This window comes from Marmota monax, unplaced genomic scaffold (genome assembly GCF_021218885.2).
Source record: "Marmota monax isolate L192 unplaced genomic scaffold, Marmota_monax_Labrador192_F-V1.1 WCK01_AAM20220418_F8-fsc00106, whole genome shotgun sequence".
Lineage (NCBI taxonomy): Eukaryota > Metazoa > Chordata > Mammalia > Rodentia > Sciuridae > Marmota > Marmota monax.
In genome coordinates this window covers 6,786,302-6,812,259 of record NW_026695218.1, presented here as the reverse complement: position 1 = coordinate 6,812,259, position 25,958 = coordinate 6,786,302, and the positions used below count along the sequence as shown (strand labels likewise).

General features: G+C 45.9%; 1 protein-coding gene and 1 pseudogene across 1 annotated transcript; both read right to left on the bottom strand.

The window, feature by feature from the left end:
- Positions 1 to 14,570: 14,570 nt before the first annotated feature.
- On the bottom strand, positions 14,571 to 15,362 carry LOC124084906 (probable N-acetyltransferase CML1; annotated as a pseudogene).
- A 7,064-nt stretch (positions 15,363 to 22,426) lies between these two features.
- Positions 22,427 to 24,428, bottom strand: LOC124084905 (probable N-acetyltransferase CML1). The gene is made up of 2 exons (XM_046432355.2): positions 23,886 to 24,428; positions 22,427 to 23,290 (listed from the first exon to the last, which is right to left on the bottom strand). Exon 2 carries the CDS (start codon positions 23,219 to 23,221, stop codon positions 22,538 to 22,540), a length of 684 nt encoding a protein of 227 aa, XP_046288311.1. The 5' UTR covers positions 23,222 to 23,290; positions 23,886 to 24,428; the 3' UTR covers positions 22,427 to 22,537.
- Between the last annotated feature and the right edge of the window lie 1,530 nt (positions 24,429 to 25,958).

The window sequence follows — 25,958 nt, the reverse complement described above, 5'->3', positions numbered from 1 at the left end:
GGTGAAAGTAAACAAACAGATCTGTTAACCTACTTTAAAAACAATCCTTAACAGCTCTTTACCTAACTTAAATTAAACCATTTAATTTAAACCACGTGAATAAAAAAATAATAATAATAATTCGGATCCATTTTTTCATGAGCGCTCCTCATATAAGAAATATGGACATACGCACATACAGACATACAACACAAAACACAAGAGTGTACACAAACGTACAACACATAAGAAAATAGTAAAGGCCTTGTAGCTTTACCTGGGTGAAATCTCCATTGCAATGTTTAAAAACTCCACAGTCAAAAAATAAAACTGATCAGAAAAACATTAACCTAGGTTTGTATGAGCTCAAAAAATAAAAATAGAACCTTATGATGTGGAAAATGCAATAATAAAATAGCTATTGAAAAAAGCATCCTGGTTAATCACTGTCGCAGATGTAAGAATGGCCAAGCTGGAGCTCTGGATATCAGCTGTTATGGATTTGAGTCAAATCATCTTCTTTTCGATCTGTAGAAATTGTTTTAGTTAATCTCTCTGGAATCCAAATCGGCTGTTGTTCTCCCTGTGGAAAAACACAAACAGACCCCCGACTCCAGACAATCACTGGGTCAGGACCTTTCCATTGTCCTGTTAGAATATCTTTCCAAAGTACTTTAGGCTTATGTACATTTTTTGGATACATATGCCTTTCCGCAGCACTAAGTCCTGATGAATCCAAATTTTAAAAGTTTAGAGTAAAAAGCGTTATTTTAAGTTTATCTTTGGGGGATATATACCCCCTTCCAATTCCCTCTTTTTGCTTTAATAAGTACGTTTTAATAGTTTGATGAGCTCTTTCAACTATGCCTTGTCCCTGTGGATTGTATGGGATTCCTGTTATATGAGTAATACCAAATGATGAGCAAAATTGTTTAAAAGAGGTAGAGGTATAGCCAGGACCATTATCGGTTTTTAACTGTTTAGGAATGCCCACAGTGGCAAAATTTTGTAAGCAATGAGCTAAAACATCTGTAGTTTTTTCTCCGGCATGAAGGGAGCCCATCAAAAATCCTGAAGAAGTATCAACTGTAACGTGTAAATATTTTAATTTTACAAATTCTGGCAAGTGTGTGATGTCCATCTGCCAAATATGGTTAGGTATCAGTCCTCTAGGATTGACTCCAAGATTAACTTGTGGTAAAAATGTCACACAATTTTGACATTGTTTTATTATATGTCTGGCTTGTTCCTTAGTTATTTTAAAACGCTTTTGTAAAGTATTAGCATTAACATGAAACCTTTTATGAAAATTTGTAGCTTCTTCAAATGTAGAGAAAATATGTATGTCATGTGTAGTTTTATCTGCTAAATCATTGCCTAAACTAAGGGCTCCAGGCAATCCTGTATGTGCCCTAATATATCCTATAAAGAATGGGTCTTTTCTGTCCCAGATTAGACTTTGTATAGTGGAAAACAAAGAGAAAACAGTAGAAGAAGGGGAAATCCTACCAGCATCTTCAAGAGATACTATAGCATTAACTACATACTGACTATCAGAAAATAAATTAAATACAGAATCTTTAAACATCAAAAAAGCTTGTAAAACTGCATTAAGCTCTACCTTTTGAGCTGATTGTTTGGGTACTAAAAATGTAAAAGTTCGATCTGGGGTAACTACTGCTGCTGTACCATTATTAGACCCATCAGTGAATATATTTGGAGCATTCATGATAGGTGTTTTTCTTGTCATTTTAGGAAAAACTACAGGATGCTTAGACCAAAAAGACAACAAAGGATTAGATGGTAAATGATTATCAAATGAAACATTAGATTTACACATGATTATTGCCCAAGTATTTAACTCATTAGCTAACTCATCAATTTGATCCATAGTATATGGAGTAATAATTTTATTGGGAGAAATTCCAAACACTCCCTTTGCTGCTCTTATTCCTTTGAGTATTAATTGTCCTACAGCCTCAGGATACTTAGTAAGAATAGTGTTAGGAGAATAAGATAAATGTATCCACAATAATGGACCTTCTTGCCAAAATACTCCTGTAGGAATATTTTTTGTTGGTAGTACAATAAATAATAAAGGCAAACTTATATCAATTCTATCCAAATGTATATTTTCCATATATGTTTCAATAATTTTTAATGCCTTTCTTGCTTTAGGAGTTAACATGCGGGGTGAATTTGGATCTGATGGACCTTTTAGAATATCAAATAAAGGTCCCAACTCTCCTGTTGGTATACCTAGATAAGGCCTTATCCAATTTATGTCTCCCAATAACTTTTGAAAGTCGTTAAGTGATTTGAGTTGATCTACTCGTATTTGAATTTTTGGTGGATGGACCATGGTTGAGGATAATAGAACTCCTAAATAATTAATTGGAAAATTTAATTGTACTTTATCTATTGCTATCTCTAGATTATAATTTTTTAATAAGTTTGTAAGTGTGGCATAACATTCTAGCAATGTGTTTTTATCTTTATGTGCCAATAATACATCATCCATATAGTGAAATATTTGTAGTTCAGGATTTTGATTTCTAAGTGGCTGGATTGCTTTGTTAACATATATTTGACACATAGTTGGACTGTTAGCCATCCCTTGAGGGAGTACTTTCCATTCATATCTCTGATCAGGACCTTCATGATTTAATGCAGGGATAGTAAATGCAAAACGTGGACTATCCTCGGGATGAATTGGAATTGAAAAAAAAAACAATCTTTAATATCTATAGCTAAAACATGCCAGGGTTTTGGCAAAGCAGACAATTGAGGAATCCCTGAGTGAGCAGGTCCCATAATAACCATCTCATTATTAATGGCTCTTAAATCTTGCAATAATCTCCATTTACCAGATTTCTTTTTGATGACAAAAATGGGAGTATTATGGGGAGATATGGAAGGTTGTATATGTCCTTCCGCTAATTGTTGTTTGACCAGATCATGGGCTACTTGTATCTTTTCTTTAGTCAGGGGCCACTGAGGAACCCATACTGGTCTTTCTGATTTCCAAGTAATTTTGATTGTCTCAGTGGCCCTTTCTGAAAATCCAACCCATGTCTGTCTGTTCCTTGATCTATTTGTATTGGTGCTGCTATACCTTGTTCTTGTTTTTCTAATCTTTTTCCTTTCCTAAAACCTTGTCTAGTCATAATAGTGGGTGCATTTTGGTTGATGTTATTTGTTAATGTCAAACCTAATTGATCTAGGACATCTCGTCCCCATAAATTTACGGGAGGATGATCCAATACATATGGCTGTATAGTTCCTTCACATCCTTCAGGATCCTTCCAATCTAATATCATAGAACTTCTATGGGGATTAGTCGCCACTCCTAGGCCTCGAAGCGTTTGAGTGGCTTGTTGTAATGGCCGTTTTGGCCATTCTTGACGAGATATGATGCTAAGGTCAGCTCCTGTGTCCAGTAGCCCATTAAACTCATGACCTTGAATATTTAGTTTTAGCATTGGGCGAGAATCTAAATTTAAAGACAACATAGCCCAATCTACACCTGTGGAGCCTAATCCCCTGGAACCTCTTTCTACACTATGACTAGGAAATTTATTATGTAGGCTGGGTATTATTAACAACTGTGCTATTCTATCTCCAGGTGAAATTACTGATATACCTCTTGGAGAACTAGCTATAAATTTTATTTCACCTACATAATCGGGATCAATTACCCCAGGACTTATCATAAGTCCTTTTAATGTAGATGAACTACGTCCCAGTAATAAGCCTACTGTTCCTTGGGGAAGAGGTCCTTTTACTCCTGTGGGAATGATTTGAACTCCCATCTCTGGAGTTAATACTGCTCTGGCAGAGGCGCAGATGTCCAACCCTGCGCTCCCTCGGGTTTGTCTGATGAGGGATTTAATGGACAATGTGTCCTGGGCACTAGCCTGATGGTGTTGCTGGGTTCCTCCACTGCCCCGTAGATTTGTGGTTGTGGGCCCCGGAGCATTGGGCCCCCCTGTCCGTTTTTTGGCAATGGAGCCTGATGCCTTTCTCCATGATATCGTGGATAAATACCTGGTCTTTGTCCGTTTTTGATAAGGGAGTACCCTCTATGGTGGTTTGAGAACGGCATTCATTAGCCCAATGTCTCCCTCTACGGCATCATGGGCAAATACCCGGTATTCTATTCCTTTGATACCTACTTTTGTTAAACCCTCCTCCTATGAGGCAATTCCTTTTAAAATGTCCTGTATGTTCACAATCATAGCATGTTTTTGGCCTGGCATCTAAAGCCTGTTGTACTGCAGCTGCCAAGACTTGCCCTTGTTCATTAATATCTCTACATAATTTAATATATGTGTTTAAATCTTCATGTCTCCATGGTCTAATAACCTCTCTGCAGCAACGATTTGCTTGGTCATAAGCCAGTTGTTTTATTAATGGCATTGCTTGTTCTGTATCCCCCAAAATTTTGGCAGCCGTTTGAATTAGCCTATCTACAAAGTCAGCTTAAGGTTCATTAGCTCTCTGTATTACCTTAGATAGCTGACCTTGTAAGTCTCCATGTCCTTGTAAAGTCTTCCATGCCCTAACTGCGTCTGCAGCAATTTGTGCATATATAGCAGGATCATATTCAATTTGTTGCCGTTGACCCTCATAAGGTCCTTTTCCTAACAACATATCTAGATTTCTTTGAGGGTAACCGGCTGCTGCATTTCGCCTAGCTGTCTCCGCGCAAAATTCCTCATTGGCAACCTTCCGTAACAAATATTGTCCTCCATTTAGTACAGATTTACACATGCTAGCCCAATCTGCTGGCGTCATGTCCAAGTTAGTAATGGACTCGACCATGCTTACCGTGAAGGGAGCTTGGGGACCATAGGTTGTTACAGCCTCCTTTAACTGCTTCACTGTTTTAAAATCTAAAGCACGGTGAATTCACTGCCCTCCTGCCTGTTCAAGTACAGGGCATGCTAATCTTTGAGGTCCTGTCTCAGGATCCCATCTATCAACTACGGGGTTTGAGGGCCACTCAGCTGTCTCCATCGGTGGGGCTGTTGGTTGAATTTTTTCCTAACAACCCCTTTTCCTTTAAATTTTCTTCCTCTGTCTGACTAGCTCGAGAGACCTTCTCTTTCGCTTGATCTAAAATGTCTTTCTCCATGGTCTGAACCTCTAACAATTTACTTAACATCTTTTTGGTTTGTTTTTTACTAATTTCTAATCTACTATAAAGATAACGCAACCCAATAAGATAACACAAAACAAAACCGAAACTGAATGAAACAAAAACGGAATAAAAAATCGTTGTATCAATTTTCTCTTCCTCAGGGCCGACAAACTTCAAACCTTTAGTCAACCATTTTTTCCAGTTTGCCTGAGAAATTTCTAGGGATAGGCAGCTTGAAACAAAAACAAGATAAATCAAAACAATAACACATTGTTTTTTGAATTGGTCACCCATTCTTTCGCTCTTCCTCAGGGACGAGCAATTTCACTTACCTCCAAGCTTCAGAAGTTCCCCGCACGGGCCGCCAAATGCCACAGTCTGGCCGGGCACAAATGCCGCAGTCTGGCTGGGCACACAATCACGAGCCACCACACAGCTTGTAGATTCAAACAGCAACTCTTTATTCCCGAACTCACACCAGCCGTCTACAATCACGTTCTGGGGAAATCCACGTTCTCTGCCCAAATCCCTCTCCACTGGGCTTCTATCTCCCAAAAAAATACTGTCTGAATCCCGTGAGAACTCAAGGGGAACTCAGGCAGCAGGATACGCCCTATTCCCAGCAGGAATAATCTTAAACCTGGAACGCCCTAAACCCGATTATCCTAAACCGGGAACACCCTAATCCCGGATCCGCCCTGGTCCTTGAGCAAGGTCACCTAACTGCAATGTCACTGCAAAATGTCCTATTTCCACGAGTCCTTCCACTAAGCAACATGGGGTACGCTGGCAAGGAAATTGTCATACCTACTTGGCAAATGGCTCCCAGCACATAATGAGGTCCTTGAGTGAAGATAAAAGAAAGCTCGGAGGTAAGGAACCTCAGGCCATTTGCCATTTCATTGGAATAAATTGTCTAAGTCTTGGAAGATTTTTTTTTTAAATATTTTTTTAAAAGTTGATGGAACTTTATTTTATTTGTTTATATGCAGTGCTGATAATCAAACCCAGGGCCTCACACATGCCAGATAACTGTTTCTACTACAGAGCCACATACCCATCTCCCTTGGAGGATTTTTGATCCCAAATTCCAAATTCAGGCCATTAACTTAACTTGTCTAATTTAGACTGTAGCCAGATCTGTGTACTAAGCCTAATGAGGTGTTAGTTTGAGGTGAGTTTGGAAGTGGAGGGTCTTAAAATTATTTGTAAGACAACCTAAGGGGGAGTCCCCTGGAATAGACTGGGTAGCTCCCCTGTTGTAAAGGATGGACTGGGGTGGCGGGTCAAGATCAAAGTGTCCTTTAATGTCTCCTGTCACTGGAAAGACTTTCACCAGAGAATGAGGAGGCATCCCCTTATACAACCTTAATGGTGGGGGGACCCTGAGGTCCCGATGAGCCAAAAGGTGGAGGGTCTTGGGCAAGGCACCTCTCTGGAGACTGGAAGTGATCTTACCTCTCTAAAGAAGATGGTCACTGTTGCGTGCAGAAGAAAAATGGCAAAAAGCTGCCTCTGATCTGGAGGTATTTGAGTAATACATGGAAAGAGAAAGAGAAAGAAATGGGAGGGAAATATGAAAATACAGTAGAGGTTCAGTAGGACAGGGAGGAGTAAGGAGCACCGAAACCCCATCCCGGGTTTTGGCACCAAATGAAAAAGAATATAGAACTAAATATTAGGCAGATCTCAATGAATCAGCAATGCATTATTAAGCAGTAAAGGGGCAAATTTTCATAAGCGAAAATGGCAACTGACTAAAATAATGGTTTGAGTTTTATAGTGTAGAGGGGCTGAGTCCTAGCAGAATAGTGTTGATTATGGTTGGAGAGAGACCTTGGGCAGCCAGGGGGCTGGTTGTAGATAAGGAAAATTGCAACAAATTCAGAGCCAATTATACTCCCTTTCTCCTTGGGAGTTGTTGTTTTTCCATATGCTTCATAGTAAGTGAAATTTAAGTATAGCTCCTATCTTCCAAACCTTGCCAAAGAAAGACTGGCCTGTTTCTGGAAGTGCATATTCTGGTAGGGGCCCACAGCACTATATTGAACCATGGCAGCCTCAAGATCAACTTCACTGTAGCCCTGAACGAGACGGACTGGAGAATAATCCTGACAAGGGCTTTTGCGATCACCTTACTTCAGTGTTCCATGACCACTGAGGGGCAAAGCAACTGCAATTGCTTCTTCCATAAGGGGTGGGAGCCTGCCACTGGGAGAGCACTCGCTGTGCCCACCACCTACCCCTCAGAGTCAGCCATCCAGTAGCAGGAGCCACACACACTGATTTAGGATTGGGTGATGTCAACCAGGTCTGTGCAAAAACACATGGCCATGGCCAAATGTGACTTGCAGTGATCTATAGCAAGGAGCCACAAGAACATGAGGAGGATGAAAGTAGACAAGATGGTCAAGAAATTCTGTCCACATCCTGCATGAGGAGGGAGGTGTAAGCAGGCTGGAAATAAAAGCTATGAATGTAATATTAAGAAATAAAGACAGGAGCTGGGACTGTAGCCCAGTGGGAGAGTGCTTGCTTAGCATGAGTGAGACACTGGCTTCAATCTTCAGCACCACATAAAAATGGAACAAATTAAATGAAGGCATGCTTTTTTAATTAAAAAATGTTAAAAAGACATAAAGACAGAAAACAAGAATTATATGTCCAAAAGCAGGGGCATAACGGGTTGGATAGCCCTGATGGGTGTAATCCTAACAAAGCAAAACAGCCAACAAATGCTTTATTTATAATAGAAGACATCAAAGGGTTTCAGTGGGCAGGCTTCTTCAGGAAAACAGGATAAGAGTGGGGAAAATAGTTGTTTGGGCTTGATAGGTTATGCCTATCTCTGGTGGCTGCATTTGAAACTAGGGCTCTGAGTTTTGGCTATCTGCCAGCATGATCTGGGCTTTCTCAAAAAACCAAGGAATTTCACCTGGGAGTTCCCAGAAAAGCAGCCTCCCTGCCTTATGGTGGCTCAAACAAATCCAGTAGTTCATACGCAGCTTCCAAGAGAAAAAAAAAAAAGCCAGTGACTAGGATTAGGGTGAAGGGCAACCTGAATAAGAGCAGGAGGATTTGAGGACACACATGTTGTAGCAGAAGGTGGCAGTGAGTGCTCAATCATCCCTCTGGAGAACAGGGTCAGGAAACTTTCATTATCATTCTCCTGGTGTTGTGGATGTGACTAGGAGCCATGGGGAGACTCTGTATCTACAATCTCAAGTTCCAGGAGACACAGCTAGACCTGTCTGCAAACCTTCCTGGCAACTCTGGAAACAGACAGGAAGCCACATGAGTGTCCCCCAGGCAACAGGCCTCCCAGGAACCAGGGAGACCCTGCTGAAGTGTGTGCCTTGTGATACCTGATGGAACCCTGGGTTCTCTCTCTCTAGAAGTGAGGCCTTGGGTATGTCCCTAAAGCTCTCTGAGCCTGTGTGTCTTCCTCAGTAAAACATTGCAAAATAATACCTGCCTTCTAGTGTTATTCTCAGGATTCAGTAGAATAACTTAAATAAAGCCATGATGTATCCAGTCCCTTCCCCACCACCCTAATTGCCCCATTGTGGGCTCTCTGAGCGCTTGGTACATGAGGATGGCTCCCTGTGGCAGTGAAACTGCATTTTCCCAGTCTTTCAGATGCTCTTCAGCATCCATATTGAAGGAATCCGTGTTCCTAAGCACAAATTTCAGCAAAGCCTCTTGTCTGGTTGTAAAGGTTTAGGCTGCTGAGAAGGCAATGGACTGGCCTTTACATCCTGTCCTAGGGTTGGGACTAGGCGCATGCTGAGAACTCTGATCTTATACCCATGTTCTCAGAACCACAGGGTCCAGGGTGGTCTCAGCCCTCAGACTGTGACTGGCTTCCAGGAGACACTGTTTAGCACCCTTCCTACCTCTGGGGATAGTGCTAGTTACCCACCTCATTGTATGGCTTCTGGACACTTGTTGATCATAAACTCCAGGATGTTGGATCTGGCTTGTGACGGAGAGGGTATTCCAATCTTCTCACCTTTGTTAGCTCTGTGTAAGAGATCCACAGGGGAAGAAAGATCTGGAATGGCTGAGTGTTCTGCTTTTATGGGACACCTGCCACCCTCTTCCTATTTGCTTAAAGCCATAGTATCTCTCATCCATCACATGTGATCCCTGCTCACACTTACTAGTAGCCTGGATTCTATGCCTCTCACCCTGAGTTCCCTTGGGATAGGCAACATTGCACAACCCCTGGCTCAGCTACAAGGTGCTTCACAGCTGGGCTTCTCGCTGCCCACCATTTCTTTGTCCAGGTAAAATAGATCCTTGGCAGTCCCCACACTCACCTCCCTGGCCCCTCCTCTTCTTCATTCATTCTGCAAAGCTCCTGCTGCAGCTGCTGCTCTACAGGTGTCCCTGCAAAGCAGACAGCAGTACTGACCACATTCAGCTGACAGACTCCTGGCCATGGGCACATACTGTGGTGTTTGCTCAGGGCTGGAGTCAGCAGACTTCCTGCATATTTTAGCTCAGGATGTACCTCCCTAAGACATGCAAGTGCAAATCCAAAGCATAAATGCCTTTCTCCTCTTTGGAAGGGAAACATCCGAACTCAGCACAAAAGTTGCCATGAGCCTTAACCTTGCAGACCACTCACATCCCAGGCATTCTCCTCCCATGGCTTCCTGAGCAGGATGACATTAGAAGCCAGTCTTGGATACGGTATTTCACTCATGTTTATTGTGGGCCAGGGGCCAAAGGGGACCTGGGATGAGCAGAGATGTGGCTACTGTGGGCTCTTATGTTGAAAACACACCTCAAGAGCATGGGTTCTGGGGGACAGCTGTGGCCTCACAGCTGTGACAAGGACTGGGAGGTGGAGGCAGATGGATGGTCTTTGGGACAGAGGATAATGCAGGTTCTCAAGGAAGAATCTTGGGTCAATCCTAGCAAGTGGGCCTGCACAGACCATGACTGGAGGTTCTCAAACTGAGGGTACAGAGGTGAGGTCCTGAGGCAAAACAAAGGTAAAGCTCTCAGGGAGACATGGAGACCTGCCTGCCCAGGAGAAAATGGCTGAGAGCCACAGGGACTTGGGCATGCAGGCCCACACACAGCTGATGCAGCATGGACTCTACTTCAGGAGGATCCAGGAATATGTATGCTTTTATCTTGGGAGCAAAATGATCCATCCACATGTGCCATTCATTCTGCAAAACTCCTGCTGCAGCTGCTGCTCTATAGGTGTCCCTGCAAAGCAGACAGCAGATCCATCCACATTGTGTGTGTGCTGGAGTATGTTTCTCTTGGGTTGTATGTGGAGAATATATCCAGAGAGGTTGAAATAGTAGCATATTCCCCCCAAGAAACAAGTGCAGCCTCTGAAATAGAAACAGGCCACCAGGTACAGGTGTGCAAGTTGCTCACAAAATCCCAAAGCCTTTGATTTTTGAATAGTGTGAACTAAATCCAGCATGCCTATATTGCCAAGTCCAGAGCCCAGATTTAGACCTGAGTCTTGCCAAGGAGGGGTGCTTGTTTCTATCTTGCTTGAAGCCTTGCTTTGCCCACTACCCTCCATCTGTGTGGCGTGAATGGGGAGGTTTGGTTGGTGTTATCTAAGGAGCCATCTGGGCCCACAGAGGCCCAGAAGACATAGTGGTGGCTTAGACCACATTGATGTGAACAAGACAGTGAGACCTGGGCCACTTGGAAGTACATTTTTTTGGGGGGGGGGCACAGAAATGGCAGGACACAGAGTGATTCAAATTGGGATGAGCAGGAGGAAGGGGTGATAAATGACCACCAGGATTATAGCAAGAGGGTCTAAGAGGACACTAGGCAGTAGGCAGACATAGAAAATGATCAGTAGTTGCCTGTGGGTGTTGCCTGCCACATCCACATGGAAAAGTAGGTGCTGGGGCTCTCAGCTGGAACCAAGGGCCCCCAATGGAAGCTGTCGATTTTCCAGGTGTTTGACTTGTGATCAGAACTGGAGGTGAACAATTTCCATGGGGACAATGATTACATCGCTCCTGGTTACATTCTTTTCAGTACCTTTAAACACTTAGACTTTAAGTACTTATATGCTAAGCCAAAGTTTAAGACTCAGTAGAGCAGAGCAGAAGATTCCAGGGTGCAGTGAGTGCTTCTAGTGAGAGTCTGTGATATCAACCAGTCAGAAACCTAAGTCAAAGTGGAAGACAAGAGGTTTAGGGACTGTCCATGTTCCCAGTCTCCCTATATGCATGGTCATTTAGAGTTGGCAGCTTAGATTATGACAACAGCATCCACAGTAAGATGTGGGGGTCATTAAGCTGTGAAAATCAGTTCCGCTTCTGATAAGTGTAGAATGTAGGGAGTGCTCAATTTGCCATTGTCAGCATTTTTAGATTCCCAGTTCAGAGACATTAAGCACATTCACATTCTGTGTAAAGAGAACAGATTGCAGTGTTTGTCCTTCTTTGCTCCTTTCAGTCCAACCCTTAGCTTCAGTGCTCTGGGTGGGAGGTTAAAGCCAAAATCCAAGGGACCCCCACCACCAAATTATAGGATTGGGAGCTTCCAAAGGCCCCCAAAGTGGCACAAACAGCATGTCTGCTCAGACCTTGGCTGACCTTGCTCCCCTGGTGCCATGTGGAGACATTTTTTTTCTCAGCTAGTTGATGGAGACAGGGGGATGACAGGTACAGTTTTGGGGTGAAGGCAGGGCAGCTATTAGTAGTGTGGGCATTCCCAAGTGGGCATTTGCTGCAGGTCATGTCAGCGTGAATCAGTAAGGGGCATGTGTGTGGCCTAGATGCAAACTGTTATGATCAAGATCTTGCTTGTGGCAGTGAGTGGCTGTCAATGAAGCCTATGTAAGGGAACAGGGCAAGGGAACAACCCAGCACTGGGAGTTATCTAGTATAACACTCATTTCCTCGGAATCTTTTTTTAAAGTGTTTTTAGTGGATTATAGTTACACATAATAGTGGGGTTCATTTTTAAAAAGTATTCTTATTTTTCGATGGATACAATACCTTTATTTTATTTATTTTCTTTTTATGATACTGAGGATCCAACCCAGAGACAAATTTAGAGTGAAAAACTACTAAGTTTCATGTTCAAAATCCCTTCTTCCCTTGCAAAGGCCTTTCCCAGAATTCCTATTTGGAGTTGCAATGTTTTGTCCCACAGGTAGGCTGTAATGTGTATTCTTTGGGTTCCCCACAACCAGATTGGCTGTAAAGCTAAGGCTGCCTATGGATGGAAGTACAGATTTTGGAGTCAAACAGACTAGGGGTCAAATCCTAGTTCCACATCTAGTCTGTCTTCACCTCTCTGACTCCTTTGCCTAACATGTGAATCTGGGGTCAAAGTGGCAGAACCCACTGACACTAAGCACAACAGCAACTCTCTCCCTAAGAAAACCCCTTAACATCATTGCTCCCTCTAACTGTTATCTGCCTCTTGAGAGTCTTGACTCATCCAAACTCTTTTACTATTTTGGATGAAATCTAATAAAATTAAGCCATGTAAGAGTGTAAAAGTTTCCAAGATTTGTTAACATTCGTGATTTTCTACCACTGCCATCTTTATCAAATCTCAAAACATTCCCATCAGTCCAAGAGGGTCCTTATGCTCCAGCAGCCATTGCTTCCCATTGTCCCTTCTCCATAATGCTAGCCACACCCTAAGCTGACTGCACAACCTCTTTTGGATTTGCAGATTTCTCTCAGGCCTTGTGGCAGTGTTTCCTGATTATCTTGTAGAGTGCTACAGTCTGAGGCTCTGCTCTATCTCCCTATTCCCCTCAGCCCAATCCTGACCATGAAAAGCCTCTCCAAGGCACAAACACCGGTTCTGAGGACGTGAGGGACTTTTGTCTACTCTTGTTTTCAACAGGCATCCAGGAAACAGGGAAGCTGGTTAGGGGATGCCACCTTTAGGAGCAAGGAGGGCCAGAACGCAAAAGGTAAAGGGCTTCCTCCCTGGTCAGAATTACCTTTCCAAGGCAGTCAACCCTGTCCATTACTTGAAAGCAGCGGTACTGAGCAAACAGAGCTATGGGTGTGTGAAGGGTTAAGAATGTTCCAGGCCAAGGGAATATTGTGCTCAAAGACCTCTAGCAGAATGAGAGCTCCTTTTGGAGCTAACTAGAGCAGCTGGCTTTTGGGAACTGAGGTCAGGGGCAGGGAAAGAGGAAGGCAAGCTGACTCTAGGCTCTGGGTCTCTCAGCCCCTAGGGAAGCCTCCACATTGTTGGGACGGCCTTCCCCAATACCCTGGACTCCTCCATCTCCTTATCATCACAGGACTTTAATCCTGGCACCTTCCTTGGCCTCCTGTCCCTCTGGCCTTTAAGCCCCAGCAGGGTGTGACCATCTCTGCCTGGGATGAGTCCAGAGTTTCCCTGCTATTGAAAGAACTATCAAAGCACAGGGACCACTGAGGACCTCTCCTTTTGTTTCCCAGTCCTCTGCCACTGGGAACTGCTCCTTTAGGAACTGACCTCGTTGGGCAAGGAGAGCTGATGGCACCAGAGCAGGGAAAGCCTGCAGGGCCTCCTCCCTGTCACACAGGGCCTGCCTTGAGGGACCACTTTAAGTGAGAAGTATGTGACTCCAGGACCCCAGGAACATGCCAGAGTCACAGCTCAAGCAGCTGGGAAAGCATGACAATCCTGTGAACATCAGCACTGGCTCATGTCCCAACTCTCCCTTCTACCGGAGGTATGTTTCCTGAGGCTCAAATCTGGAGTTTGTGAACACCTGGGACAGAGTCTGGGACCAGGCTGAGTGCTATTCCAGGATAATTTGGGGACACTCATCTGTCCATGTCCTTCTCCAAAACCCACAGGAGGGCTCTACCCACGATGTCCCCTCAGTGAGCCTGGCCCATTGGATTGGGCCCTGGCAGCACCAGGAGGGAAACATCCCCCTCCATCCACAGCCACCTCCCCACCCCTCTGCAGGGACAGGGAACTACAGTGAGTGCATTGCTGCCCAATTCTTCCCATAGAGCCACATTGTGCCCCTCTGCTCTGGACTCTGCAGCTCCTCCATTTCTGAGCCAGCTCCATTTCTCCCCAGAGTCTGGGATGTGTCCACAAGTGAGCCCTGTGAGGACATGGAGAAGTCTTTGTTCCTTTCTCCTTTACATTGTTGGCTGCTCTTCAGTGACTTTGAACCCTGCCTGAGCTGGCCCGCTGGGACAAAATTACATACATGTTTGGGGCACTGCAATCAATCAAGAACATCTCCATAGGTATCATGAGACCTAGAGAGCTGCCCAGCAGAGACCAGGAACAACGACTGGCCCATAGACTTATAAGTAATGTGTGTGTGTGTGTGTGTGTATTATTGTTTGGCCTTTTATTAATGCAACATTACTATGGTGAATCTATAGGAACCACATGAATCACTGCCACCTAGAAGCACTGAATGGAAAGAAGCTCCCATATCCACACCTTGCCATCAAACATGCAGGACTCAGATGTGCACCAGCAATGAGTTTTCATCATTTGTTCAAGCAATATGCCAGGGTTTGCTTGTGCTACAGGATTGTCAATTAGAACCTGATTGATACAGGAGACAATAGCTCATGGGCTTACTTCCTGAGCAGATGGGAGGCAATATTTTAATTGAATCATAGAAATGCCCAGTAGTCTAAAGGTCTTGCTAAAGAAGTATTCTCCTGTCTTCTGGAAGCCCATGCGCAGGTAGAGAGTCAGAGCATCCTGCTGTACCATGCTAGTATCAAGGACAACCTCACTGTAGCCCTGAGCTCTCGCAAACTGGAGGACAGTCATGACCAGGGCTTTCCCTAGTCCTTCACCTCGGTGCTCCAAGGCCACAGAGAGGTGAAACAGCTGCAGTTGCTTCCTCCCTGGGGGGCGTCCTCCACTGGCAGAGCACCCACTATGCCTGCCACCTGCCCCCAGACTCAGCCACCCAGAAGCAGGAACTACGGGCCCTCAAGTAGGATTTGGTGATGTCAGCAAGATCTGTCTGCAAACACATGACCATGTACTACCTCCAAAGCTCTCTGGCCAGCAACCATAGGATAACAAGGAGGGTGACATTGGATACAAGAGCCAGGAGCCATGACCTAAAGACTAGGAGTAGGGTGACGGGCACCCCAAGTAATACCAGGAGTGTTTGTGGTAACTTAAGCTCATGGTGGAAGGTGGCAGGTACATGCTCGACCATTCCTTGGGAGAACAAGTCCAGGACCCTTTTGCGATCACTCTCCTGGTATTTGTGGATGTGATGAGGTGCCATGGGGAGACTATGTGTCTGCAGTTTTCACAAGTGATAGCTTAGTCTTCATACACGCCTTCCCTGCAGCTCTGGAGGAGAAAAAAAATGATGTGAGTGTCCCCGGCATCCCCAGAACTTAGGAGACAGCTCAAGTGTGTGTCTATTTTTGTAATTAAATTTAGTTATTCTAATTATTATATATGACATCAGAATGCATTTTGATTCATTCTACACAAATGTAGCACAATTTCTTCTTCCTCTGGTTGTACATGATGTAGCTTCGCACCATATGTGCAGTCATACATGTCCCTAGGATCATGATGTCCATTGCATTCCACCTTCTTTCTTTCCCCCCATATCACCTCTCCCTCCTCATTCCTATTCACCCTATCAGATTTCCTCCATTGTTCCCATGCACCCCCTCTACTATGGATCAGCATCCACTTATCATAAAGAACATTCAGGCTTTGGTGTTGAGGGACTGGCTTACTTTGCTTAGCATGATATTCTCCAACTCCATCATTTTACATCAAAGACCATAATTTCATTCTCTTTTAATGCTGAGTAATATTCCATCATATATATATATATATATATATATATATATATATATATATCTCACAGTTTCTTTATCCATTAATCTACTGAAGGGCATTTAGGTTGGTACAACAGTTTAGCTATTGTGAATTGAGCTGCTATAAACATTGATGTGGCAGAGTCACTAAAGTAGGCTGATTTTAAGTCCTTTGCATATAGATCCAGGAGTGGGATAATTGGGTCAAATGGTGGTTTCATTCCAAGTTTTCTAAGGAATCTCCATACTGCTTTCCAGATTGGTTCCATCAATTTGCAGTCCCTCCAGCAACATATGAATGTGCCTTTCCCTCCATATCCCTTCCAACTCAAGTGTGTGTCTTTACTCTGGCCAAAAAAAGAAGCAGGCCATCAGCACTGGGAACAGGTGTAGGATCAAAAACACCTGATTAGAACCCCGATTTCCCCCATTTCTAACTGTGTGTCTTGGGTATGTCACATAACTGCTCTTAGTCTGTGTCTTCACCTACATATTAGGGTTTAATAACATGGCCCTTCTAGGATTGTTTTGAAAGTTAACACCCTGGTAAATAAAATGTACTGATATGTATAGTCTCTTCCTCTTCAGCCTCGTTTCCCTATTAGGGCTCTTTAAAATGATTGGTAAATGCAAAGAACACCCTTTAACAATCATTACTCTTGTCCCCAGGCCTTTGGGCTCTACCAAAGGTCCACATATTATAGGATTCCTGTTTCCAAAGCAGAAGTTTCAGTGAAGCCTCCTTTCCCCAATGCTAAGGATTAGGCTGCTAAGAAGACAAAGGGCCAAGTGAAGCCTTGAGATGCTTCAAAAGTTGTGAGAGTCCATTTCCACACTGAGACCTCCAACCTTACACCCCAGTCCACTCATCTACTTCCCAGGAACTGAGAGCATCCAGGGCAGCCTCAACCCTCAGCCTCCAACGGACGTCCAGGAGAGACTATCTGGGACCTGCCCACCTGTGGGTAGCACATCTGGGTGGCCACCTCATTTACTGAGTCATAAACCTTGCACAATCAGAAAACTCAAGGGCAAAGTACTGAGGTGTAACAAGCAGAGGGCCCAAGTCCATTCACCTTCCTGAAGACTGGGAAACAAACCTGTGGGGTCAGCAGGATCTCGACCAGCACAGGCTCCTCACCTTAGGAGGCCTGGCACCCCTCTCCTGTTCCCTTCAGGCTACAGCATCTCCCACCAGCACATCTGGACCTCTCTGAGGTCCACCCAGGTCCTATTCCACACCTGCTAGGAGTCTGGGGACTGTGCCATTCAGCCAGGGCTCTCTCATCACAGGCAATAGCTCAGGTCTCTGGCTCAGCAACAAGGTACTTACAGCTGGTCTTCTCCCGCCTCAGCTTTACTGGGCCAGGTAAACTCCATCCTCCTTGGCCCCTCCTCCCTTCCCTCCATTCACTCAGCAAAGCTTTTGCTGCAGCTTCTACTCTATAGCTGTCCCTTTCCAGTAGTCAACAGTGCGTCACATCCAGGTGACAGGCTCCCAACTAGGGGGATGCTGGGTGCTCTGGTGGTTGCTCGGGGTTGGAGCCAGCAGACTTCCTGCATATTTCAGCTGTGAAGTGCCAAACTAAGACAGAGAGGTGCAAGTCAGAAAAAACAAAATCCTTCTCCATGGAACATTAGGACCTCTTTCGAAGAGATGTTTCCTCCTAATGATATAGAGCTCCACTGCACGGGAGCTCAATCTCTGCCTCGCAGACCAGTCAAGTCCCTAGCTTTCTTCCTCTTTCATCGATTCCTTACCAGTGTGAGGGTAGAAGCCGGCATTGACTAGTAGTATTTCACTCATTTTATTCATATATATATGTATGTGTGTGTGTGTGTATATATATATATATATATATATATATATATATATCTGAGAATCAAAACCAGTGCCTCACACATGCTAGGCCAGTGTGCTACCACTGAGCCACGATCCAAGCCCCTGTTTCACTCATTTTTATTTTGGATCCAGGACTAATGGATATTCCAGATGAGCATGGATGTGGCTGAGGAGGGGTCTTAGATCCCAGGAGTTTCCCAGGAGCATTAGGTGTCTGGGAGATGGCTAGATGCCCCCGCAGGGATGACTGGCTAGGAGGAGGAGGCAGACTCATGGACTGCTGGGAGAGAGGATTTCATCCCAGGCACACACTTGGTCAGAGACCCAAAGAGATGATGGCCTCCCCAGAGAGAAAAAGGAGCATCTCAACCTGAATTAACAGAGGATTGTCAACACTAAAACAGAACAAAGGCACAGCTTTAGGGCAAAGAAGACATACATGATTGCCCAGGGAGGGAGTGGCTGAGGGCAGCATGGGCTTAGCCATGCAGGGTCCACAGCCTTGTTATGTAGCACAGACTGTACTGCAGGAGGAGGGAAGACCAGAGATAGGATTGTAGTTTGGGAATGAGATGATCTGTGTTAGTGTGTGTGTGAGAGAGTGGGGGGAGGGAGAGAGAGAGAGAGAGAGAGAGAGAGAGAGAGAGAGAGAGAGAGAGAGAGAGAGGGTGTGTTTTTCTCTGCGGCTGTATGTGGAGAACATATCAGGGGAGACAGGTATGAAGTAGCGGACAACCCAGATCAAATGCAGCCTCTGAGGTAAAGAAGGTCTCCCAGATAGAGGTTTGCAGGTGGCTCACAAGAGCACCTGGCCAAGAAGGGCTCATGAGAACTAAACCAAGCCTACAGGCATTGCCAAGTCCAGAGCCCTGGCTCAGAACTGGGTCTGGCCAAGGAGAGGCATTCATTTCTCACTTGCTCAAAGGCATTGTTTTCCCTTCTTCCCATTATCTGCATGGCTTGAAGAGGGAACCTTGATTGGTGTATATTAAGGAGCCTTCTGGGCCCACAGAGGCCCAGGAAATGTACTGGTGGCTTGAGTTCCATGAGGTGAACAAGACAGTGAGACCTGGACCCTAGAGGGCAGATATGGAGGAAAATAGATTGACTCAAATAGGAATGAACAGGGAGAAGGATGAAATATGACGGGCAGGATTGTGGAGAAAAGATCTAGGAGGATGCTAGGGAGAGGCCAGATATGGAAAGATCAGAAAATCCCTGTAGGTGCTGCCTGCAGTGTCCTCATAGAGATGCAAGCTGTGGAGGACCAGCAGCTATAGTTGAGGGTCCCTACTGGAGGCTGCTGAGTTTCCAGATGTCTGACACACAGTCAGAACTCAAGATGAACGTTATTCACCTTTGATTCTGAGAAGTGTGTGGCTGTTGACCACATGCTTCTCAGAACAGTTACAGACTTAAACCTGATCCATCAACACTTGAATGTCAGCAAAACGTGAACTGGGATTCTGAAGGGGGAAGAGAGGGGAATGGTCCTATTGAGAGTCAGTAAATATCAACCAGTCAGAAAACCAAGTCAAGGTGAGGAGGCTTAGGCACTGTCCCTGTCCTCTGTCTCTTCATATGTGTGGTGGTTTCTGTGTCTTCAATAAAACTATGTGGCCTCAGTGTCTCAGGTGACCTGAAGATGCATCGACCTCTTGACTTTTCTGCTACTGTGTGTGAAGCATCAGCTCCCTCCTAAGCTTGACCTCATCCATGGCAGATCTCCCCCAGCTAAGATGGAAGCTGTAGGTATCCTTGCTCACCACCAGAGGAAAGAGGATGGCTTAGGGCCCAGCTCTGCCAGTGCGTTTTCAGCTTCCATCACTGAAACAGAACACCTGAGACATTAATTTACATAGAGAAAAGGCATATTTGGGCTCAGTTCTAGAGGTTCCATTCCATGCTTGGTTGGACTCATTACTTTTAGTTCTCTCATAGAGGAGCAGGAGGGCAATGGCAGGGAGGTGATGGTGGAGAATACTGCTCCCGGATGGAGAGAAAGAAGGAGGTTAAGAAGAAAGAGGCTGGCGTTCCACATCAACCACTGAGGACACCATCCCAGACCCTGAGGTCTCCACTAGGCCTCCCTCACCTGTTAAGGGTCCCTCTTCCTCACAGTAGCATCATCACAAAAGTCAATGATATGGGTCCCTGATAGAATGGGAGGACCCCATGAACCCAAGGAACCAGCATATCAATGCAGATGCAGGGACACTATGAGCCCAGGGGCTGAGGGGTCACGTCACTGTGACCACTACCTAGAAACACAGGCACCAAGCTGGGTGCCCTGCAAGAAGCAGGAGTTGAAGGTCCACCTGGAACACTGTGCATATGCAACCTGTGAAGAAGAGAAGTCCCAATATTCTGATCTGAGCCCACTCTGCACTATCTTTGGTCGTGCTGGGTATGGGATAGGCAGGAGTGAGAGGTGAAGAGTGGTGATGAGGGCTGATGTGGAACGAGTGAGGAAGAATTCAAAGATCTGTTATAAGTTGGAGACCTCCATGAATTGCTCATTGATTTCTGAAAAAGTGACATGATGTGTGTCATGTAGTTTTATTGGTTTTCAGAAGCAAATATATATTCTTAGTTAATGAGCCAAATTGGCCCTTGATCTCCATGCAGTTGCCCTGACTTCATGGAGGCCACAGCTCAGTGACAGATCTGGACATGGTGGCCTCTGTCACCTCTTTCCCATGCGGTGCCACACATTCGGTCCATAAGCACCGACTTCACTTTCTCAGGTACTTTCTCTTTCTTCACAGACACCCATCCTTTCCAGGGCTTGAACTATTCCAACAGCATCCACCATAAAGATGTAAGGGTCTTTACCTGGGAGAGTGGTTTGGTTGTGGGGATAGTATCTGGAGAGCATGAAATTCACCCTTATGACTCTCTTTCATTACACAAGTCAGTGACATAAAGGATCTTCACAATGCTGTACATAGAGAACAGATTTTAGTGTCTGTCCTTTCGTCTCTTAGGTCCAGCCCTGAGCCTCGGTGCCCCAGAGTGGGAGGCTACAGTCACAATCCAAGGGCAACCCGAGGTCTCAGTTCTACAGTAGAAATCCTCCCAGGACTCAGGACCTGCCACAAAGTCGTGGCTGGGAAGATGCTGGCTAACCAGGCTGCCCTGCCTCTGGAGAGGAGACAAGTCCTTTCTGGCCTGGGTTGCTGGTGACATGGAGAAGAAGACAGGTGCTGGGAGGCAGGGGCAGAGCGATCATTGCAAGGGAGAGGATGCCCACATGGGGCAGAGAAGGGGCAGAAGGTCTGCACTTGAGTCTGAGGTCAGCCTCACTATCCTGCCCTCCTGTAGGCTGAAGTTCAGGGTGATGGTTTCAGGAAGCTGTGTCCAGCCTCCTTCTGACAAGGTTTTTCTTTCCTAGTGAAGGTGCTGCTTTGGCTGAGCCAAATTTGGGGGTGTATTTTCAAATCCTCAAGTGATACCAAAAGGTTGAGACCTTTAAAGCTGTGTCATTTCTGAAATATCTTCATTTGAAGAGTCAGTGCTCCTAGTTCATTGTTGATTACTAAATGATGGGAGGGGTCTCAGAACCCCTTTGGTCCTAGACAACTTGTCTCTGAGTTTGGACAAAGCCCATGAGCGTGGTTAAGGTTTTCTGTGTAGGTGAAGTGAGTGTAGGCCAAGGCTGAATCCCAAAACTGCCCAGGCTGTGGCCCAGGTGTCCCAATGCAGAGAAGTGAGAAAGACCCCTTAACACTGCCTAAGGGGCTGAAGTTTATGGATCAGTATCATGTGGACTCTCTGGTCAGGAGCTCTGCCTCTTGATGAGGGAGACCAAGTATGTGGCTGCAGGCCCTCAGGAACACGCCAGAGACCAGCTCAAGCAGCTGGGAAAGGTTGACAGTCCTGTGAATATCAACACTGACTCATGTCCCACTCTCCCTTCTACAGGGGAGAATCTTTCCTGAGGCTCAAATCTGGAGTTTGTGAACACCTGGGGACAGAGTCTGGGACTAGGCTGGGTGCTAATCCAGGATAATTTTGGGACACTCACCTGTCCATGTCCTCCTCCAGGACCCACAGGAGGGCTCCATCCCCGACCTCCCCAAGTGAACCTTGCCCATGGTATGGGCCCTGGCAGCACCAGGAGGGTGCATCATACCCAGGTCTCCCCATGGAACATCCCCCTCCACCCACAGCCACCTTCCCACCCACCTGCAGGGACAGGGAACTACAGTGAGTGCATTGCTGCCCAATTCTTCCCATAGAGCCACATCGTGCCCCTCTGGTCTGGACTCTATAGCTCCTCCACTTCTGAGCCAGCTCTATTTCTCCCCGGAGTCTGGAATGTGTCCACAAGTGACCCCCATGAGGACATGGAGAAGTCTTTGTTCCTCTCTCATTTTGCATTGGCTGCTCTTCAGTGACATTGAACCCTGCCTGAGCTGGCCTGCTGGGATATGATGATGTACAGTGTCACTGGTACTGCAGTCTAAACAGGACATTTCCATAGGTATCCTGAGACCCAGAGAGCTGCCCAGCACAGACCAGGAGAAACTACTGGCTCACAAACTCAAGCAACCTGTGAGCACATTATCCTCTTGACCTTTTACCTATACAAATGGTCTACACCAATGAACCAATGAATGGAATAGAAGCCCCCATATCCACAACTCGCCATCAAACATGCTGGAATCAGATGTGCACTAAGCAATGAGATTGCATCAATTGTTACACCAAAATGCCAGGGTTTGCTTGTACTATAGGATTGTCAATCAGATCCTGCCTGATACACAAAACAATAGCTCACGGGCCTCCTTCCTGAGCAGATGGGAGACAGTATTTAAATTGAATTGTAGAAATGCCCAGTAGTCTAGAGATTTTGTCAACAAAGTACTCTCCTGTCTTCTGGAAGCCCATGCGTTGGTAGAGGGTCAGAGCCGCCGGCTGTACTATGCTAGTTTCAAGGACAACCTCACTGTAGCCCTGAGCCCTCGCAAACTGGAGGACAGTCATGACCAGGGCTTTCCCTAGTCCTTCACCTCGGTGCTCCAAGGCCACAGAGAGGTGAAACAGCTGCAGTTGCTTCCTCCCTGGGGGGGCGTCCTCCACTGGCAGAGCACCCACTATGCCTGCCACCTGGCCCCCAGACTTAGCCACCCAGAAGCAGGAACCATGGGCGCTCAGGTAGGATTTGGTGATGTCAGCAAGGTCTGTCTGCAAATACATGACCACATACTTCTTCCAAGGGTGTCTGGCCAGCAGCCACAGAAAAACAAGGAGGGTGAAATTAGATCCAAGAGCCAGGAGCCAAGAGCCAGAGACCAGGAGTAGGGCGACGGGCACCCCAAATAAGACCAGGATTGTTTGTGGCAACTTCAGTATGTGGCGGAAAGTGGCGGGGATGTGCTCGACCATTCCTTGGGAGTACAAGTCCAGGACCCTTTTGTGGTCAGTCTCCTGGTATTTGCGGATGTGATGAGGTGCCATGGGGAGAGTTCTGTATCTGCAGTTTTCGCAAGTGACAGCTAAACCTTCATGCACACCTTCTCTGCAGCCCTGTAGGAAAGAGAGGAAGCCATGTGAGTGTCCCCGGCCTCCACAAAACATAGGAGAGAGCTCAAGTCTTTACTGTGGCCATAAGAAAAGCAAGCCACCATCAGTGGGAGGAGGTTTAGGATCAAAAACATCTGACTGTAACCCTGTTTCCTTGATTTCTAGCTGTACATCTTGGGTATGTATTTAATTGCTCTTAGTCTGTGTCTTCACCTACATATTAGGGTTTAATAACATTGCCCCTCTAGGTTTGTTTTGAACGTAAACACCCTGGTGAATATAATGTACTGATATATACACTTCCTTCCTCTTCAGCCTATTTCCCTTTTAGGGCTCTTTAAACTGGTTGGTAAATGCAGATGACACCCTTTAACAATCATTACTCTTGTCCCCAGGCCTTTGGGCCCTACCAAAGTTCCAAATCCTACAGGATTCCTGTTTCCAAAGCAGAAGATTCAGTGAAGCCTCCTTTCCCCAATGCTAAGGATTAGGCTGCTAAGAAGACAAAGGGCCAAGTGAAGCCTTGAGACTCCAAAAGTTGTGAGACTCCATTTCTACACTGAGACAGACCCCCAACCTTACACCCCAGTCCACTCACCTGCTTCCCCAGAGCCAAGAGTGTTCAGGGCAGCCTCAGCCCTCAGCTTCCATGGACGTCCAGGGGAGACTGTCTGGGGCCTGTCCACCTGTGGGTAGCACATCTGGGTGGCCACCTCATTTACTGAGTCATAAACCTTGCACAATCAGAAAACTCAAGGGCAAAGTACTGAGGTGTAACAAGCAGAGGGCCCAAGTCCATTCACCTTCCTGAAGACTGGGAAACAAACCTGTGGGGTCAGCAGGATCTCGACCAGCACAGGCTCCTCACCTTAGGAGGCCTGGCACCCCTCTCCTGTTCCCTTCAGGCTACAGCATCTCTCACCAGCACACCTGGGCCTCTCTGAGGTCCACCCAGGTCCTATTCCACACCTGCTAGGAGTCTGGGGACTGTGCCATTCAGCCTGGGCTCTCTCATCACAGGCAATAGCTCAGGTCTCTGGCTCAGCAACAAGGTACTTACAGCTGGTCTTCTCCCGCCTCAGCTTTACTGGGCCAGGTAAACTCCATCCTCCTTGGCCCCTCCTCCCTTCCCTCCATTCACTCAGCAAAGCTTTTGCTGCAGCTTCTACTCTATAGCTGTCCCTTTCCAGTAGTCAACAGTGCGTCACATCCAGGTGACAGGCTCCCAACTAGGGGGATGCTGGGTGCTCTGGTGGTTGCTCGGGGTTGGAGCCAGCAGACTTCCTGCATATTTCAGCTGTGAAGTGCCAAACTAAGACAGAGAGGTGCAAGTCAGAAAAAACAAACTCCTTCTCCATGGACCATTATGAACTCTTTGGAAGAGATTTTCCTTCTAAAAGATGTGGAGCTCCACTGCACGCGAGCTCAATCTCTGTCGTGTTACTTTACCTCGCAGAGCAGTCATGTGCCTGTATTTCTCTGTCCTCTCATTGATTCCTCAGCAGTGTTAAGCTAGAAGCGAGCATTGGCTAGTAGCATTTCACGCATTTCTTTATCAATATGTATATATTTCAGTTATTGATAGACATTTATTTTCTTTATTTATATGCAGTGCTGAGAATCAAACCCAGTGCCTCACACATGCTAGGCAGTGTGCCACCCACTGAGCCAGAGGCCCAGCCCCTATTTCACTCATTTAAAAAAATATATTTTTAGTTATAGATGGACACAATACCTTTATTTATTTTCATGCGGTGCTGAGGATTGAACCTGGTTCCTCACAAGTGCCATGTGAGCCTTCTACCACTGAGCCACGACCCAAGCCCCTGTTTCACTCATTTTTATTTTGGGTCCAGGACTAATGGATATTCAGGATGAGAAGGGGTGTGGATGAGGAAGGGTCTTAGATCCCAGGAGTTTCCCAGGAGCATTCGGTGCCTTGGAGATGGCTAGATGCCCTCACAGGAGTGACTGGCTAGGAGGAGGAGGCAGACTCATGGACTGCTGGGAGAGAGGATTTCATCCCAGGCACACACTTGGTCAGAGACCCAAAGAGATGATGGCCTCCCCAGGGAGAAAAAGGAGCATCTCAACCTGAATTGACAGAGGCTTGTCGACACTAACACAGAACAAAGGGACAGCTTTAGAGCAAAGAATACATGATTGCCCAGGGAGGGAGTGGCTGAGGGCAGCATGGGCTTAGCCATGCAGGGTCCACAGCCTTGTTATGTAGCACAGACTGTACTGCAGGAGGAGGGAAGACCAGAGATATGATTGTAGCTTGGGAATGAGATGATCCATGTGAGTGTGTGTGAGAGACAGTGTGTGTGGGGGGAGAGAGAGAGAGAAAGAGAGAGAGAGAGAGAGAGAGAGAGAGAGAGAGAGAGAGAGAGAGAGATTATGTGTTATTCTCTGTGGCTGTATGTGGAGAACATATCAGGGGAGACAGGTATGATAGCGGATATGCCGAGATCAAATGCAGACTTTGAGGTGAAGGTCTCCCAGATAGAGGTTTGCAGGTGGCTCACAAGAGCACCTGGCCAAGAAGGGCTCATGAGAACTTAACCAAGCCTACAGGCATTGCCAAGTCCAGAGCCCTGGCTCAGAACTGGGTCTGGCCAAGGAGAGGCATTCATTTCTCACTTGCTCAAAGGCATTGTTTTCCCTGCTT